Below are 19,568 nucleotides of genomic sequence, written 5' to 3' on the forward strand. Positions count from 1 at the left end.
TATATGTATTAAATATGTAGATGTATTTAAATATATATTTTTTTGTGTTTATTTTGTTTGAATTGCTTTTGAATAAAAGTTTCGGATACTCTCAATACTTACCGCATTTTATATTAATAAATTCTTTTATAATAAATTAGCATTGTTTAGTTTTCTTGTATATTTTTAAATCCTTCACTTCTATGAGTTGCATGTTCAGTTACGAAGATTTTCGAATAGCAAGTAAATTCTTAATGATCAACCGTGTGCATCAATCCCAATATTTTTAAGGCCACACAAAGTGGTAAAATTTTTACTTAATTCTGCTAATATTTGTATAAAATTTTGAGAGTTTATTATTTAATTTGAATCAAAACCGTTATTATTTCAATTAATATTTTGTTTATGATTAAAGATGCTATTAGTGTTATTATTAGTATTACAATTATTATTATTGGTATTATTTGTTTTATTGCCTTATTGAAATGTTTGGATTGACATATTTATTTACCATATTTATTTTGTTTACTGTTTTATTTCTTGCTGTTTTCTCTAAAGCTTATGCTTTTTTCTTGACTATCTTGCATTGTTTTTATAATGCAGGGTGACCATTTGTTTTGTATAATATGCCAAAAAGGTTTTTGGGCTGCACTATTTCTCACTGTAGTTATTTGCAGGGTGATTCAATCCGCATTTAACACATCTTAGGTGGTAAATTAAAACTAAATATCACCAAGATTCCCAAGTGAAAGGGAATAATAAAGTAATACAGGAAGGCGCCTTTAAAAATATTACGTTCTCTGGATTTAGGTACTTATTACTTACCCAAGTTTAAAATTATTATTAAATTAGTTAAGTTTTTTGCTATAAAAGTGCAGTAAAAAAGGCAAACGGGAGATTTTAAAGGCAAGATTTGCATCACGCAGACGATAAAGCGATTTAGACTTTCTCAAACACTGGAAAAAAGTCAGTATCATACGAAAGTTACATAAATTACTCACCAGCATCTGAAGAAACAAATTATTCTATGTAGAAAGCAATGAAGAGTTTTAAGAAGCGGGTTAACCGAATACCCCTATTAAACTAGAGATCAAGCTGATTCATTATTTGCTTATCATTTTTATAACATTTTTCAATAAATAAAATAAATTTTAGTGATACTTTTGTAGACAAATTTGCAGCGGTTGAAAACACATCTCTACTCACACAAAACGAAAATTCGGTTAACTCGAATTAAGCCCCAGTTTTTTATCTTATTGCCATTAATACATTTCTCTTATTATCGATGAGAATGGAATTAACTTTTTCGCAAAAAGTCGTGTATGCAAACGAATAGTTGGAAAGTGGTGGAATTTGTTATGATAGAAAGACCAGGAAAATAACGCAAAATCGTGTAGGGCAAACTTTTTAAAAAATTGGTGTTAAGAAAGTTGATACCAATAATATTGTAGAAAATAATAAATTGACTGCAAACTATTATTTTGGTTTTAGAATGACACATGTCAAAGAAACGAAGTTTGCAATTTTTATGTATAGACAGTGAAAAGGTCTAAGAAGAAAACCAAATATGTTCCACAATATTTCTCGGCGTAAGCGCATTATAAGTTTTGCCACGAAACTTTCGTTTTTTTTTTAAATTAAGAGATTGAAACCTTTACAATTCGTGAACTTAATTTAATCGTATTTATATGAAATACGTGGAGTATTTAACGCATAGAAGAGGTTCAGTAGAAAATATTCTAGGTCTTCAGAATTATTTATTTATTTATTTATTCAATGTGTCTAAAGAGAATCACATAGCAGATTAACTAAGATTATTATAGTGTGAAATCTGCAAACTTATAATGTTATAAAGAATTCATTGACTAACTGTTATTTTGAAATTATTATTGACTACCTATTAATTTAATTTAAATGAAAGTTGTTATGAGAGTTATACCTTTCCATATATAAAATTATATACCTTTCAATATATAAAATTAGAAATCAACAATTATAAAAATGAAAACAAAAATAAAATAAAAAAAAACCAAAAAAAATTAGAATCACGAAATTTTAAGAAAGCAATTTTGATTTTAAGAAAGTTTGGTTGATGAGCTCTTTTTTATAATTACATAATTTATGGCAATAAACATTGAAGTTGATGTTCCAAATTGCGAGTATGTTTAGTAGCGGAATTATAGATTGTGACTATGGCTGCAGTTGGTAACGATATATTATAATTGATAGTGGGATTTAATGCTGAAGAGTCGACAAAAAATTACATGCCTACATAACAGCAAGTACAATGTTTAGGTAAATGAACAAATAGTTAGAAAATTAAATCTGTATATACCTTTTGTATATATAAATTTGTATTTGTATAGGTGGAATATTAAACCTGTATATGAAGATAGTAGGCTCTAAACCAATATATTTGCAGATTAATTAGTTTTTAGTTAAATTCAAAAACGCTTTGTGAGTAGTTCAGGATTCATATTTAACATTATATGATTTATATTCATTAAAAAAATGAGATTAAGCCTTTTTGTATATATAAACAATATTATATATAAACAAGACATTTTGAGCAAAAAACGTAATTGCAATTATTTTGCAAATAATAGGTTTTGTTGCAACTAAAGTTACAGATTAGTAGAAAGAAAGAATTTAGTAGAAAGCTGATAAGAGCTTCAAGCAAAATGTTTAATAAAAGACTTCAAACTAACATATTACTTTATTTCGTCTATTGTGTACTTTCATGTAAATTATTGATATGTTTCGTAAACAAATCAAAATTTCATGTCCATTTTAAATAGGCTTCTGTCATTTACTACTATAAACCATTTGTGAAAATTTGGTGAACTTAGCTCAATTAGTTTTTGAGTTATCGTTGGGACGTACGGATAGACGGACAGACAGACCGACATACAGACGGACAGACAAAGCTAAATCAACTCAGAATTTGACACTGATCAAAATATACACTTTAGTCTATATCTCAGATCATTGTTTCTTAGCGTTACAAACGGCAAGGCAAATTTAGTATACCCTTCGAACATACGTTCATACCAGTATAATTATTACGGGTGTTACCTATAATCCGTATACATTATACGGCGACCGTGGCCTTGGAATCTCGCGGATAAATAAGAAAATAACAGTGATAAACATTATATTATCTCTATAAAATAAGAACTATAAAAAAGTATATATATATATATAATTAAACTCTGATAATTTAGCAAATTAACTAATAAATTGAAATAATATAAAAACAAAAACCCAAATCAAAAATAAAATTAAGGTGTACATGGAAATATTCAAAATATTCTAGTGAAAAAAATTAATAAAAATATTAATTTGCTTCTTAGATTTTATTGGGGCCTTTAAATTCTTGGCATAGAAAAGGTTTTCGTGCTATATCTTCTGTATCATAAAAAATTTTTCAACACTTAGTGGCTTAAATGAAAACTGGGGAAAGTGGCCAAAATTCTGTAAAAAAAATTCAAAGTTTCAAAAAATTTTCGAACGAAATTACCCGGTTAGAAAAACTGAAAAAATAAAAAAGGGGGAAAATTTTATTTTTCCTAAAGTTCGAACAATTGGTATTCCGAAAGTACACAAAATACATAATCAAGAAAGATGTTTATTTTGAGCCCTTCACTAGACCTTTCAATAACTGTTTGTTTGAAGCCCCTATCTTTTTCGGAACGGAAGTTATAATCAAAAAAGCTTAGATAACTAGAAATTTCGTGAAAATTCGTTAAAATCCCTGTATCTCGAAAACCCTTGAGATTTCGCACCTACTCCGGAACAGAAGTTTTACCCATTTTCAACCAATGGTATATGTTGTTGTATACCTTTCTGAATCACCCTGTATATATATGTTATTTAAGTATGGGAAAATCAGAATCAAATTGATCACAATTGAAAAAAATCACAATTTTTGATTCAATTGGTAATATAAACAATAATAAAATAATAGAGACAATCAAAGAGAACCGTGACCAGTTAGTGATTCTTTTACATATAATAACAGCGACTCCTCATTATAAATCTTTACCAGTCATACATCAACAAACTGAACAAGAAGCAGCAGAAATAGCACCATGAAAACACCGAGATAAGTTTTAATTTATAATTAAAATTTTTACAGTACATTCATACATTATATTATACCTTTATATATAAGGAAAAGAACAAAAAGAAAACTATGTAAACTATATCTGTATAGTTAATAAAAACTATGTCTGTATAAAGCCATAATTTTTAAGTATGAACTTTATGGACTCAAATTAAAAATATTAAAAGAAGAATTCATAAAAGCTACCAAAACCGTTTTAAAAACAAATTTATCAACAAACTTCCCCACATTAGAAGTAAACAAGAGTAGAATAATACCATATTAGGGAAAGACAAAAGTATATAATTCCTTTAACACTGAAATCAAATTTTCAAAAATATTTTTAGTAAAATTAACCCCAATTCAATTATTCTTAATGAAGATACTAAATTATCCACTAAAATGGCTGAACAAAGTAATATAGAATTCCTAGGACTTTCTGCTTCAACGATTAATAAGAACTATTCAGGAGATCCCTTAGCACTCCAATCGTTTATAGATTCAATCAACCTATTAAGTACTATTGCAACGAGCCAGCCCTTGAGAAACCTTTTAAAAACATTTATATTGTTAAAACTCGAGGGTAAACCAAGAGCAAAAGTAGGGAACAAAAATAACTCAGTAAGTAATGTAATTCAAACTTTAAAATGCAAAATAAAGGCAGATATCTTTAAAATCATAGAAGGAGAATGTAAGCATTAAGAACAGATAGAGAGTCCTTATCTGAATTTTTTAAATAGGCTAACGAGCTAGCTGATAGTTTAAAACGATCCTTAGTTATGAAAGGAATCAGCGATGAAAAGACAGAAGAAATAACTATTGAAAGAACGGTTAATATCGGCTAGAACTGACCTTGTAAAATTGGTAATAGCATTAACAAAATTTAGGGACTCCAAAGAAGTAGTAGCTATATACAAGGAAAATAAAGAGAAACAGGTATTAGCGTACGGAACTAATCAGTACAAAAATAATAAGAACACTTATAAATATAATAACTACAATAGCAACACTCGAGGTAGAAAAAATAATAACAATAATTCTTTCGGTAATAATAATATCAAATCATTTAATAGTAATAATAATAATAGATTATTCAATCATAACAATAATAACAGATTCCAAAATAGGAACAATTATCGACAAAATTTTAATAGACACGCAAACGTTAGATATATGGGAAACGCCAATCACCCTTAGTGGCAGTAAACCTGAGCCCATAAATAAATTAATAAAAAATATTTTCTATCTAGATCTTAACTTTTCTGACTATATAAATATGTCGTCAAATTTAAGTACAAAAAACATTAATTTACTAGTAGATACTCAAGCAGACATTTCGCTAATTAAAATCTCAGCGATAAATAAACATCATAGAATAAATAAAGAGGAAATATAAATATAAAAGGAATAACAAGGGATACAATTAAATCTTTTGGAACTTTATGGTCAAATTTATATATTAATATTAATGATCTAAAATGTCTATTTCATGTAGTACCAGACACATTTAAAATAACAGCTTAAGGTATATTACGGAAAGATTTCTTAAAAAATTATAAATGTAATATTGACTATGATGAAATGAGTTTAACTATTAAAACAAATTTTGATATTTTCACAATTTCAATTTATGGTGAACCTAGTAATGATACATTAGCTATACCTGCTCGATGTCCTTCTAACGAATTAATTTTAGATCAAGAAATATCTGAAGAAACTTTTATTCCAATTACAATAGCATTATCAAGGTACCCCATAGTACGGGTAATGAATATTTTTCTAGAACCGAAAACAATAATATCTAAGATAGTTTTAAAAACTCAACCACTATCTGATTTCACTATAATAAAGACTCATAAAAACGAATTTAATCAGGAACGTAAAAAGCCTGAAAATATAATTTCGAAAAACACAGAACAAAATTATTATTCCAAATTAAAACCATTATATAGAGAATATAGTGATATTTTTCGGAAGATGACAAAATGACTGTTAATAATTTTTATAAATAAAAGTTAAGAATAATTGGTAATAATCCGGTATACATAAAGAAATATAGATTACGCAAAAGGAGGAAATCAATAAACAAATAGAAAATTTTGCAAAAAGCGAATTAATTGAGCCAAGTGAATCAAATTTTAATAGTCCAATTATATTAGTACCCAAGAAAGGAAGTTTAAAAAAATGGCGTCTTGGTATAGACTATAGGCAAGTTAATAAAATGCTAATAGCTGATAAATTCCCATTACCACGTATCGAAGGTATACTCTATAATAAAGGGAGAACTAAATTTTTTTCAGTACTCGATTTATATTCGAGATTTCACCAGATCCCAATAGATGAAGAATCTAGAGATATTATTTCTTTTAGTATAAATTCATTGTCATATCGTTGAAAAGTGAACTATTTGGTCTTAATGTTTCACGGAATTCATTCTCAAGAATGATGTCTTTAGCATTCTTTGGTGCAACTCCTTAACAATGTTTCATCTACGTAGACGACATTAAAGTAGAACAATGTTCGGAAAAACATAATTTAAATCTTGAATAGGAATCGGTATTCGCAAAATGTAGAAAATATAATTTGAAATTAAACCTAGGTAAATGTCAATTTTTTAGAAAACAAGTAACGCATTTAGGACATAAATGCACAGATCAGGGAATCTATCCTAATCTGTGCATTTATCCTAACGATAAAGATTCAATTAAAAGATTCATAGCTTTCATGAATTATTACCGGAAATTCTACCACATTTTGCCGAACTAGCCAAACCATTAAATAATTTAACAAGAAATAGAACAGATTTCAAATGGACTTAGAAAGCTCAAAAATCATTAGATAATAGACGCACTAAATTTTGCTGTAGGCGCAGCATTAAATCGAGAGTACAACGGTTTTTTATTACCTATTTCATTCCCGTCAAGATCCTTACCAAAAGGAGAAAGTAATAAATCAACTATAGAAGAAGAACTGGCTGCAATACACTCTGCAATAAAATATTACCATCCATACATTTATGGAACACATTTTACAATAAAAAGTGACCATTATCGTATCTGTTTTCATTAAAAAATCCCTCTTCAAAACTTACAAGAATGAAATTACATCTAGAAGAACCAAAGAATATATCAAAGGAAAAGATAATATCAAAGGAATGTATCAAAGGAAAAGATGTAGTTGCAGACGCATTATCACGGATAAACATCTCTGACTTAAAATCTACGCATGACAACATGGCAAAAATTGTGCTAGGTTAATGACTAAAAATACGGAAAATACTGCTAATAAAGATAAAGTACAAATCTCTGAGGAAATTTTTATTCCTGAAAATATTAAAATATATGAAAATAGTAAAGGTTGGAAAAAGCCTAAAATAAAATGCGCAAAAGAGAATAATAAAATATTCATGAATATGTTTAAACACAAAAATTGTCTTAAAGTAATAGAAGCTACAAATGAAAATAAAAGAAATTTAACTTTAGTGTTAATATTTCAAAAACTAGAGCTCACCACAAAGGATTTGAATATTGATCACATTCAAATAGATAATAATGATAGTTTGTTTTCATTCATAAGAATCGATGAATTTAAAAAGACCGGCAATAAAATATTAAAAAACTTCAAAATTGAAATAATTAAAGCACCAAAAGCAGTAATAAATAAAAATGAAATGAAAAACTTATTGGAAAAATTACATAACGATCCAATCTTCGGTGGTCATGTAGGACAAAAAAGACTATATGTAAAATTAAGAAGCAATTATTATTGGAAAAGCAAGTATAAAGATGTCGTAAAATTTATCAAAAATTGCGAAATATGTCAGAAAAATAAAATAATATTCAAAAATAAAGAACCTTTACAATTTACAGAAACCCCACAAAAACCATTGTACAAGGTTATAATTGGTACTATAGGATCTTTTCCTATATCTAAAAAAGGAAATCAATACGCTGTAACTAAAGTTTGTGACCTAACAAAGTTTGCAATAGTAGAACATTGCATACTTTTATATGGACCAATGAAAACAATTCTTAAGGAAATCTGTAGCTTATTGAACATAGAACAAAAATTTTCAACTGCTTACCATCATAAAACATTAGGTTCTGTTGAAAAAACCATATAGTTTTAAATGAATATCTAAGAGCATATACGAGTATAAATGAAAATAAAAATAATTGAAATGAATACCTATCCTAGTTAACTTAATGTCATAATATTACTCCAATTACAGTATTCAGAGAAAAATTATTTCCATTTGAATTGATATATGGTCATCCTCCCATAACCCCAGAATTTTTTTTAGATAATAAAATTAGTCCTGTATACAATTTTGATAATTATTCTAAAGAAGTAAATTTCAGATTACAAATTATGCATAGAGAGGCTCAAAACCTCTTAAATAAATCAAAAGAATTAAATAACATAATATATGATAGAAATATTAAAAATGCTGAATTTCAAATAAATAACAAAATTTTATTAAAAAAAGAGCAAAGGCATAAGCTAGAGCCACAATTTATTTGACCATTTACAATTACAGAAATAAACGGTTCAAACGTAAAAATAAAAAATTTAGAAAATAACAGAGGAAATATATAAGAATCACATAATAAAATTTGTTGACAAAAAAATAACAAAATATTTATTATATACATATATAAACACTTATTTTTATAAGATATGAGAATCTACATAAGTAATACATTGGCCAATGATTTTAGTTAATAGATAGTATAAGTAAATCTTAATAATTTTTAGTTAATATAAATAATATTTTAGATTAAAAATGATTTACAAAAATAAGTAAAATAATAAATAAATAAATTCTTAGACTCTAAAACATTTCAATATTTTATCTTAAAAATTTCTTAGCAATATTTTAATCTTCATATATAATTTATTTAGTTTCAAGAGCATCTTCAATTTCTAATAGCATTATACAAACCTAAATAAACCGTTCTAAATTTAAATCCAAAAATACACAATGCAAAGGCACTTCCATCACCCAAAATAGTGTAACATAAATATATATATGTTTATATATATATATCATAACCTAAAATATATGATCATAAACATATTACTTTATTGACCTAAAAATAGCTAACAAACAGAAAGAAAGTAAATATAATAAGAATCTTATGCAAGTACTAACTTAGATATGAGTTTAAAATGTAACAAAGAAGAATAGTAAAAATATATCTATAAATAGTATGAAATGAAGAAAATCAGTACAGTTATACAAGTTGATTTAAGTAAGTAACACTTGTGGTTTTATTTAAAAATTAATACGGATGTTACCTATAACCCGTATACATTATAATTAGGAATCCCTCTAAATAAACTATATCTTATAAACTAGTAAAAATTATCCATGTCGCCTTTGGATGCACCTAGCCTGACGAGGTGTGTCAACGTTTTGAACTGTAAGGAGAGCAACGAATACACTTGACGTGTAAGTGTTTTGCCTTTGGATTTAATGCATCAATTGGCGATGATATTTTTGATTGCGACGAGTACAAAACTCTTGACGAAGATCTTCTAGGATTTTGTATGCTCCAACAAAGTTTGTGACATTATCGTATTATATTCGGCTACACAGCCCTCGTTTAGCAATAAAACGCTTCAATGCGGCAATAAATGTTTGAGAAGCTGAACAATATGATTGGAAAAATATACAAAAACTGCGACATATGTTTTGTATAGGCATTCACTCGAAGACCAGACAATGTCATTATAAAACCACAGAAATCCGCACCCATACCGAAAAATGCACGAGTAGGCACCGATCTACGTTATCTCTAGGGATATCTCCCATAATTTGACTTCGCTGCTTTTGTTGGAAATGAAAACATCTTATGTAATTTCTAACAATTGTGGTGATTAAGGTTTTTCCGTTTATAACCCAAAATCGTTGTCGCAAAATAGCAGGCTGTGCTTGTGACCCAGCATGAAGGTTCGAAAAATGCATATGCTGGATCAATAGTTTCATAAAGGTACTAGATTTTGGAAGCAATGTGGGATGTTTGATAGAGTACGGTATGTTGGATTGATTAAAGCGGCCACCCCAGAAAAGGATTGGGAAACCTAATATTACTTTCTACAGATACTATATTGAATTTTTGCAAATACTGTATATCATCCGAAAAATATTTTCCCTGCAGTAAATGAATCAATTCATAAGGCATAAAATCATAATATCAATTCATAAAACCGTAAAGCATAATATAATTCTTCAGGCGATAAAATGTCCAAACTGCGAGAAAATGGTTGAGAACGACAATTTGTAACGAATCTTATTACGAAGGCAAATATTCGAATTACTTTATTGTAACTGCTTAATTTTTCAGTCAACTCAAGTAAATTGTTTTCTGTCGATTTTATAGTAGTAAAAGTTAAATTTTTTTTCAACCGAATTCCAGGTATATTAGTTTTTGTACTAATTTACTCTAAAGGGGGCCAAAAACTCTCATCTTTATTTAAAAAATCTGTACCGTTGTACTAATCGGATGAAATAAGCTCTTGAGCGGTAGTTCCCCTGGACAACATGTCCCGAGCATTTAATGAAGATTAATCATGCCTCCATTTGATTCTATCAATTATCTCCTGAATTTGCCAAACTCGATTAGAAACAAAAGTGTTGAGCGTTAAGTAGTATGAGGTTAGCCAAGCCAGGAATTCATCCACAAGGCAATTTTTTCTGAATGCCGTTCTTTCGAATCTTGTGCGGAACACAATTTAAGGTATGGATTGAGTCGTAGATGGTGATATTCGTGATCTAACATAAATGCAGCCACCATAAGTTCTCAAATTAGCATCGGCGAAATCATGCAACTCAAAAAATTAAATTTCTGAAGCAAATAGTATGTAGCGAAGTATTTGAATATCATTAAGTAGTGATAGTTGCGCATTAAAATCTTTCCAAATGGTATGCAATTCAGCTGGCAAATATTTAACCCAGTCGAGTTTTAGAAGCTATAATCTCTCCATAAAAGCTTTGGGCCATATAACAATAGGTTTAATAAGTTCAATCGGATCAAACATTCTCGGCAAATCTCCTAAAAGAGACCGCTTGGATATTTTTGAATTAGCTTTGGTTTCCTTCTGTAATATTTAAAAAAATTCATCAGCAGGAGATTGCCAATATACTCCAAGAGTTTTTAGAAAACATACACCTTCCATTGGAATGAATTTTTCACGATCACAATCAAGAATTTCAGAGAAAAAAAGTTTCATTATTAGAGTACCACTTTTTTACATCCATTCTACCAGATTTTAATATTGAGTCGATTTCATGACGTATGTTGTTGATTTCTGCTAGAGAATAACCCCCAGTGAGCAAATCGTGTAAATAAAAATCCTTTTTGATGATTCGGGGTCAACTAGGAAAATTTTGCTAATTTTTATTTGCCAAATACAGTAGAGCTCGAATTGCAAGGAATGAAGCAAGTGCAGTGTCATTGGCTAACGTTTCCAACCTGTAAGACCTGATCCTTTCATTCGAATTTGCTCTCCGCAAGATGCATTGATAAAACGAATCATCTTCTGACACAAATATGGTGATATAGTTTACAAATAACAGCCTTTAGCGCATATCTATGAGCATGGAATCATAATAAGATGGAAATAAGATCATCCGGGATAGTGACACCAATTATGAGAACATCGTTTAAAGAAACGTTTGTTGTTGTATTGGAGCTTCCAATAAAAACAACGCGAAGCTTTGTTGAAAATGAAGCCAACTTAAAAACGCAATGATGAAAAACCAAATACTACTGGAAAGATACTAGAACAATTAAAATCCAGATTTGATAATAAGATCCTCATGTTCCAAGAGTTAATATCCAAAATATTTGAATTGCCGAAAATTTCTAAAGTTTCTTCCTCACAGTTGAGAAGGTTGCTTGACAACGTGAATGCGGTTTTTAGCTCTATGAAATCCATTGGAAACGAAGCAGTTATTGCGAACGCCATGATCATCTACGTCGTCATTAGTAAAGTGAATTCCCATTCTCAGAGTCCTTAAAATTTTCGAAGCTGCTTACCTTGGCCGATTGCGCTGCCGTTCTTAATAAGCGTTGCCAATTTCTAGAATGTCGTGAAACAGAACACGTTCAAACTACAAATAAATATTAAAACATGCCACAAAACAATAAATATTCGCTTTCGTACTCTCCTGTTCAAAACTCCACGAATTTTGCAATGATAATACCATGGCATCTACAAATGTTCCAAATTCATGAACATCCGGTAATGGAACGTTTTCCTAAGATAAAGGCGCTTTCGGTCTGTATAAATTGCCAAAAAAAGGTCATACGATGAAGAAATTTAATTCTTCTAAATGCAAGAATTGTTCATAACCTCATCATTCGTTGCTACATTGTTTTTTGAATACTTCACTGTTTTCGGCTGAAAATAGCTACAGCTGTTATTTATACTCAAAATCAGTTCCAGCAACTTTTTCCTGTTCGTGCACTATTGGCTCGCAATTAAATTTTATTACGGAGTTCATGGCTCAAATATTGAAACTTAAGAAATCCAATTTAAACAAATATATTTCTGTGGAATACAGATTCCAAAACTAAAGTTAAATTTTCTACAAATGCAGTAATTCAATCTCGTATCAAAAAATTCAACTAACATTTACAGCTTTGGATTCTACCTTCGTTATACAGTATTTTGCCAGACACTAATTTGTCTATAGAAACTTGGAGCATACCTAAAAATTTGGAGTTTGCTGATCCATTCTTTTATAGACAACAAAAAGTTGATCTTCTAATTGAAGCCGATTCTTTCTTTGAGCTTTTATTGGTGGATCAAATAATATTGGGACCAAGTCTTCCAACTCCTAAGAAAACGTTGCTGGGTTGTGTAGTATCTGGAAAGTATACGTCAACACCAACGAAGAAAAAAATCAAATGCTATCATCTATCATCTAATAAAGAATATGAAGAAACCATCGATCTAATTCAACAAAATCAGTCTCTCATCTAATTGGCAGTGGACATGGTAAGGAGTCCAAAGTGGGAAGGAGAGACATGTGCCCATTGGTCATTCAGGCTGATTAGCCTCACATCGTTCTAATTGAAGACGATGGAAAAAATAGTTTATAATTATGTCAAGGGGGGGGGGGGGGGGGACGGGGGTTCTGTTAAGGAGGCCACTGAGTGATTGCCAGCATGCGTATCAGGCGAGGAGGTCGACAAAAACCGCTCTGTTCTACCTTGCTAGTACCCTGGAGAGCACAATAGAACAGGGAGAGGTGGCGTTATGCGCGTTCTTGGATATCGAGGGAGCTTTCGTGGATGATACCACCTCTCTATGGATGTCCAATATGTTGGCTACGAGAGTTGCAGAGACTGCTGTGGGACAGAGCACGCGAAAGATGCGCCTGGCCAGGGGATGCCCACAGGGTGGGGTTCTGTCTCCGTTTATGTGGCCTGTGCCTGCTGCGTGTGCGGTGCTGCTGTAGAGAAAAAATTGTAGGTGGTAGAAGCTTGGAATCAAGCTGCATGTACACGGGCAACCCGGGCTCTTATGGTTTGTAGGGCCATCTCTATGTCGTGCCGCTCCTGACTTATGGAGCAGTGGTATGAGCAACAAAGGTGGTTCTTAGTACGGCTAGAAAGAACCTGAAACGAATGCAGAGAGTCGCATGCGTCTGCATCACAGGGCTATGAAAACTTGTCGAAAGGCGGCAATGGAGGTGATTTTTGGACTAACTCCCTTGGCACCTCGTTGTAGAGATGGCAGAGAAAGTTACCACTTTCAGGTTGCGAAGAAATGGAGTTGCAATTATCGGAGTGAGGGATCGAGGACATCTTGTCGGGGAGTTCGCGCTCCTATCGATGTCTAGGGCCGACATGGTAAGAAGGTAAAGCTTCCAGAAAAATTTTGCCTCGTTCCGGAGTAACAGGAGATGGCACGCAGATGGGTCAGAAACCGTTATGAGGACGGGTGCGGGGGTGTTTGCGCCAAGAACCAAATTCTCCGAATCTATGGGAAATTTTCCCAGTTTGTTTCGGGCCGAGTTGCACGCCATTAAATTGTGCGTAGGGTTCAGTCTAAAAAAGGGGGTATCGGGGACAGGAGATAATGATTATGTCAGATAGCCGGACTGCGATCGGAGCGCTGAGCTCGTTTTCAGTATCCTACGAGGCGGAATGGGGCTGTCTTGAGAAGCTCAATGAGTTGGGTATGCGCAACACTGTGTTGGGTGCAAGGAGGGGACCCAACACAATGTGTTTGCAAGGGGGCAAACACACCTCTTCTTGGGCCGGAGCTCTTCTGCGGAATCGGACCACTTACTATTCGTTGGGAATTAAGGAAGGAATCAGAAAGAAGGCGGTTGGAGCGCTGGAGAAGTCTTCCGGGGCTGCGGCAAGCCAAGGAGCTCCTGGGAGATTATGACCAGAAACGATTTAAGAAAATTATAGGGATGGGCATTTTGACGGGTCACTGCAGGCTTAGGGGACACCTCAGTCGTATGGGCCTGGAAAATGAGGATACTTGAAGATTCTGTGCAGAGTATGGGGAAACCTCGGTGCACTCCTGGGGGAGTGTGGTGCTCTTCCTCATAGGAGACGAAAGGTTCTGGGGGCTTTGCTCTAACGGCGGCGGAGTTACGATCTTCCGGTCCTTATAAGTTGCACTACTTGCACACCTGCCTGCCACGCACTCGGAGGGGGGCGCACAATAGAAACTTATACGTGGTCGCGGTGCACTATTGTCTCCGTTAATCCACAACCTACAAATCGCTGGGAAGGGAGTTTTCCTATATAATAGATGTTAAATGCAAGCCATATTTAGAAGGTGTTACTGTGCCTATATTTGTTGACGATACGTCAGTATTGATAGCAGGATTTAAGACTGAAGAAGCAGAAAAAAATTACAGGAAGCGAGTAAATGAAAAAATACATGGGAAATAAAGCTAAATGAAAATAAAACTATACATCTCTGATACCAGGTCGCCTCAGAGAGTATTTTTAACCTCACTACGTCATGCGGGGCTCTGGCGAAGCGGACTATCTTTTCCCTAGCTACTCCTGGGACGAAAACATGGAGAAACAACAAAAACAAGGAGTACGGGAAAACACCGAAGGGAGAATCTCCTTATTCGGAGCTGTAAGCAACCCTACCTACCACCGTTGGGAAAATCAGGAAACCTGGATTACCTGAAGTGGCGAGGACTCAGTGGTGCCGAAGTAAGGAGGTACTTGCGTTTCATGGAACAGGGGAAAACGCCCGAAGAAGTCAGGAAATTGGCAGAAGATAGAAGTATATGCGTGGGAGAACAGGCCCAGGCTGCTCATGGGGGCAAAAGAGGACAGGAGTCCTTGACACCCCAGGAAGAGCAAGCGAAAAGAAGAAGAACTGTGCAGATGGATGAGGCGGGAACGAGCACCACATATCCTGCTCCAGGTGTTAGCTATGCCGCTATCGTCAAAGTCATAAAGGTCGCAATTTTAGCGAGGGACTACCCTTCGGTAATGCTGGCACAGTAGGAGCTCTCCACGTTGAAGGAGGCTATCACTGGCGAGGCAGCAAAGGGCCTGGAAGAGGTCATCCAATTTGAGCTCGTGAAAAGGCTCAGAACTGACTGCGAAAATGAGAGATGACATCCACAAGCCTCATGTCAGGAGTGGAACCTTATCGATTTTCCAGGTTCAAAATAGAGGAATATGCACCCGTGTCTGAAAAAATTCTTACACCCGAGCCAGAAGGAAGGCGGCGGGGGCCAGGTGCTAAAGATTTCCACTGATGGCGCATGAGCAGGTGCCATTGAAAAAGAGGGCCACGTTTTGTGGGACCGTTTCGGGAAGATACGGATTCAGAATGAACAAAAAGGATGGCAGTGGACCAGCAGCTATTGGGCCGAAGATATCTTCGGCTGAGGCTGTAAAAGCGGAGGCCAAAGAAGACGGGGAGAACGCCCTCCTTCACGTTCGATAGCGAAGATACCCGATAAGCTTGAGCTAATCCTTCTTAGTCTCAAGGAGCGATCTCCAGAGAAGGTGATTCTTGGGACAAAGGAGGAGGAAAAAACTGGGGTAGCCCAGGTGAACCTCCATCATGTCAGGGCAGTTTCGGCTATTTTGGCTAGGATGTTCACCAAAAAACATCTAGGCATTGCGATGACACCAAAACCCTGGATTTACAGAGGACATATCAATAGGCTGTCAGTTAGAAATGCGCAGGCAGTATGGGATAGACAAACCATTCCTCCTTGGAAACCATGCGGCTTGGTGGATCACGCGACTGGAGGGTCCCAGGAGTGAGGTCCACAGGCTTTTTAACAGAGCTTGGCGGGAGGGCGCTTGGGAAGAGTTTAGAGTGAAATAAGAAGACTGCTGAGCTACGGCCAGCATGCCTATTGGGCGGAGAGGTCGATAGAGAGCGCTCTCTTCCGGCTTACCTTAGGAAGAACATTAGAACTATGTGCGTTCTTGGACATCGAGGGGGCTTTCGACAAAACTTCACATGAGGCAATCGCGAGAGCCCTGGAAAAGAGGAGCGTGGGTCCTATTACGTCTCTATAGTTGTCCAACATGTTAGCTACGAGGGTGGTGGAGGGTGCTGTGGGGCAGAACATCCTGAGGACATGTGTGGTAAAGGGGTGCCCGCAAGGTGGGGTTCTGTCTCCCCTGATGTGGAGTTTAGTGGTGGAAGGGCTCCTTGAGGAACTTCCTCGTCAGGAAATTAATGTCCAGGCTGATGCTGATGATATTGCCATCATCCCTTGGGCGAAGTTTGAGGGAACTCTCTACGACATAGTCCAGAGAGGCCTGCGGGTGACGCAGACATGGTAGGGGAGTGTAAGTCTCAGACTTAACCCCAGCAAGACGACCCTGTGGCCATTCAACAGAAGAAGGCAGCTACAGCACCTGCACACAATCCGTGTGGGCGGGGCGGTTGTTAAGAGGAACTCCGAGGTCAAATACCTGGGGGTGATATCTGATTCCAAGCTTCTTTGGCGAAGTCATGAGGAGGCTGTATGTGTACGGCCCACCCAAGCGCTTATTGTGAGCAGGGCATGGCAGGACGTGAGAATGCTCCCCGTACATCATGCACTGGATGTATACCGTGATGGTTGTGCCAATTCTGACATATGGAGCAGTGGCATGGGCAAGAAGGGTGACTCTTGGTACGGCTAGAAAAAACCCGGAACGGTTGGAAAGACTCGCACGCGTTTGTATCACAAGGGTATAAGAACGTGCCCAACCGCGGCAATGGATGTGATTTTGGAACTGACTCCCCTGCACCTCGTTGTTGGAATGGCAGCGAAAGCTGCCGTGGGTGCAGAAGTTCGAAATAGTCTTCTCAGGAGGGTTTCGCTCCTGGCGCTCCCTAGGGGTGCCATAGTAAGAAAGTTCAGCTTCGATAAAAGGTGTACCTCGTTGCTGGGTAACGGAACGAGTTGGGAACCTACATTTTTGGGTCTCCTGGCGGTACACTGATGGATCAAAAACCTGCATGGGGACGGGGGCGGGAGTATTTGGGTCGATCCAACTTCTTCGAACCTATAGGAACGTTTCCGAGCGTGTTTCAGGCAGAAGTGTATGCCATTGAATTGTACGTGCAATTCAGTCTTGAGAGGAGGTATCGGAGACAGGACATAGTGATTGTGTGGTACAGCCAGGTTGCCATCGGAGCGCTTGGCTCGTTTTGAAGCAGATGCGCTGGCGAAGAGGGGATTAACACACCTCTTATGGGGACGGAACCCTTCCGCGGCATTGCACCACATACTATTCGTTGGGAACTGAGAAAGGAATCAGAGAGGAGGCAGTCGGAGTGCTACAGAAGTCTTCCGGTACTGCGAGAAGTCAAGGAGCTTCTGGCAGATTATGACCAGAAACGTTTTAAGAAAATTATGCGAATGGGCTAGAATCAGGTGAGAATCCTCACCGCGCTCTTGTCAAGTCACTGTAGACTTGGGCGGTGCCTCAGCAGGCTGGGCCTTGAAAGCGAAGATACTTGCAGGTTGTGTGGGGAAGATAGGGAGACTTTAGTACACTTTCTGGGGGGGGGGGGGTTGTTCTCGTTCGCGCGAGAAGGGAAATACTAGGTCCTCCGTGCTCCACAAATTGCTCGAGTACATCAGGGCGGTGAATCTCATGGTGGGGACACAATAGATCTCTGGCCGCGCTGCATATTTACCACGCGTTTACAATCTACAATATAAATTTATACATGTAAATTTCACAAACAAAAATTTAGAAAACACACCAAAATTGAATTTATTTATTTATTTATTTAAATGGCGTTATAGTATTGATTTGAAAAACAGCGTAAAATCTAGATATGATATTAAGCTCAGCTATTGGGTTGTGCCAATCAAACACACATCAAACAAACTTTTCAGAGCAAGGTCGTTCTTCATATGATGTGCGCTTGGGACCATCCAGGTGCGTTTCGGGTTGTGTTAAAAACTCTCGTTATTTATAAGCCTGATGACAGTTTGATTTCCCCTATTTTTGTCTTTGGATGATTTTTAACACATTTTTATCAAAAAAAAATAAAAAGAAAAACAAATTAAAGAGAACTTAACCATTGGATTACCATACAATATGCATAAGTGTACTTATTCTCAAATAAACGCATTTTGTATGATACTTTAAAGAATATCTTCTTTTATTCGTGTTTACCTTTATAATTCAAATTATTTCTTTTTCACTTGTGTTTATATCACTTCAACATTTACAGTTAAATTTTTTGTTTTCTTTAACTATTTTTTTAACATTTATAATCGTTAATCACTGTAGTCATACATATATCTCCTTCATTTACCCTAATCATACATAGCTTGGTGCATTTTCTAAAATACTAATTTTTTTCATATGCAAACAGTTTTTAGTATGTGCTATAAGAAACTAATTCTTCCCACTATTAAATTTTTTACAAATAATTTGTTTTTTGTTAAATTGCAGGTTTTGAATTCAAGCAAAGCACCACAAGATTTTGAAAACGATATTACTTCAAACAATATAAACACACCAATATCCAATTTAAATGACGATCACCTTTCGCCCTTGGTAAGAAATATTTTTGATAACAACAACAACGCAAAAGAAGATTCTAAATTGTTAGCGTATCTAAATCAATACAGTAACCACGGTACTGCTTTAAAACATCATATTCCAAGGAATTCATTCAGTCAACGTAGTGTAAAATATTAAAAATCCTATAATGCACAAAATACCTTTAAAAATGTTAATTTAAAATAAAGAAGCGATGTCTTATTCAAAAAAGCAGATTTGTTATTAATTATTATATAAATTTGTTATATAAAAATTGCTAAACAAAGAAAATTTGAAACAAGATTTTGTTCATAAATTTGTTATACCTTCTTGTTCCTCTTATTGTTAATGTGTTCTTTTTACCGACCGTATTGTGTAAACAATAGGTAGGTTATGTGATGGCAACAAATTTTGCATATCGAGTTTTCGGTGGGAACGTACTTCTCCATAGTAGGGAAGTGTAAATA

At 34.6% G+C, this 19,568-nt stretch overlaps 1 protein-coding gene across 1 annotated transcript in view; it reads left to right on the forward strand.

Moving 5' to 3' along the window:
* The window catches only part of LOC129614887 (uncharacterized), a 46,713-nt gene extending 27,389 nt beyond the window's left edge, over positions 1-19,324 (forward strand). The window contains exon 3 of the mRNA XM_055529839.1: positions 19,012-19,324. Within this exon, the coding sequence (XP_055385814.1) occupies positions 19,012-19,260 (249 nt within the window). The 3' untranslated portion in view covers positions 19,261-19,324. The remainder of the gene's footprint in view (positions 1-19,011) is intronic.
* The last annotated feature ends 244 nt before the right edge of the window (positions 19,325-19,568 follow it).

The sequence above is a fragment of the Condylostylus longicornis genome, unplaced genomic scaffold, assembly GCF_029603195.1.
Source record: "Condylostylus longicornis isolate FDR11 unplaced genomic scaffold, ASM2960319v2 ptg000125l, whole genome shotgun sequence".
Taxonomy (NCBI): Eukaryota; Metazoa; Arthropoda; class Insecta; order Diptera; family Dolichopodidae; genus Condylostylus; species Condylostylus longicornis.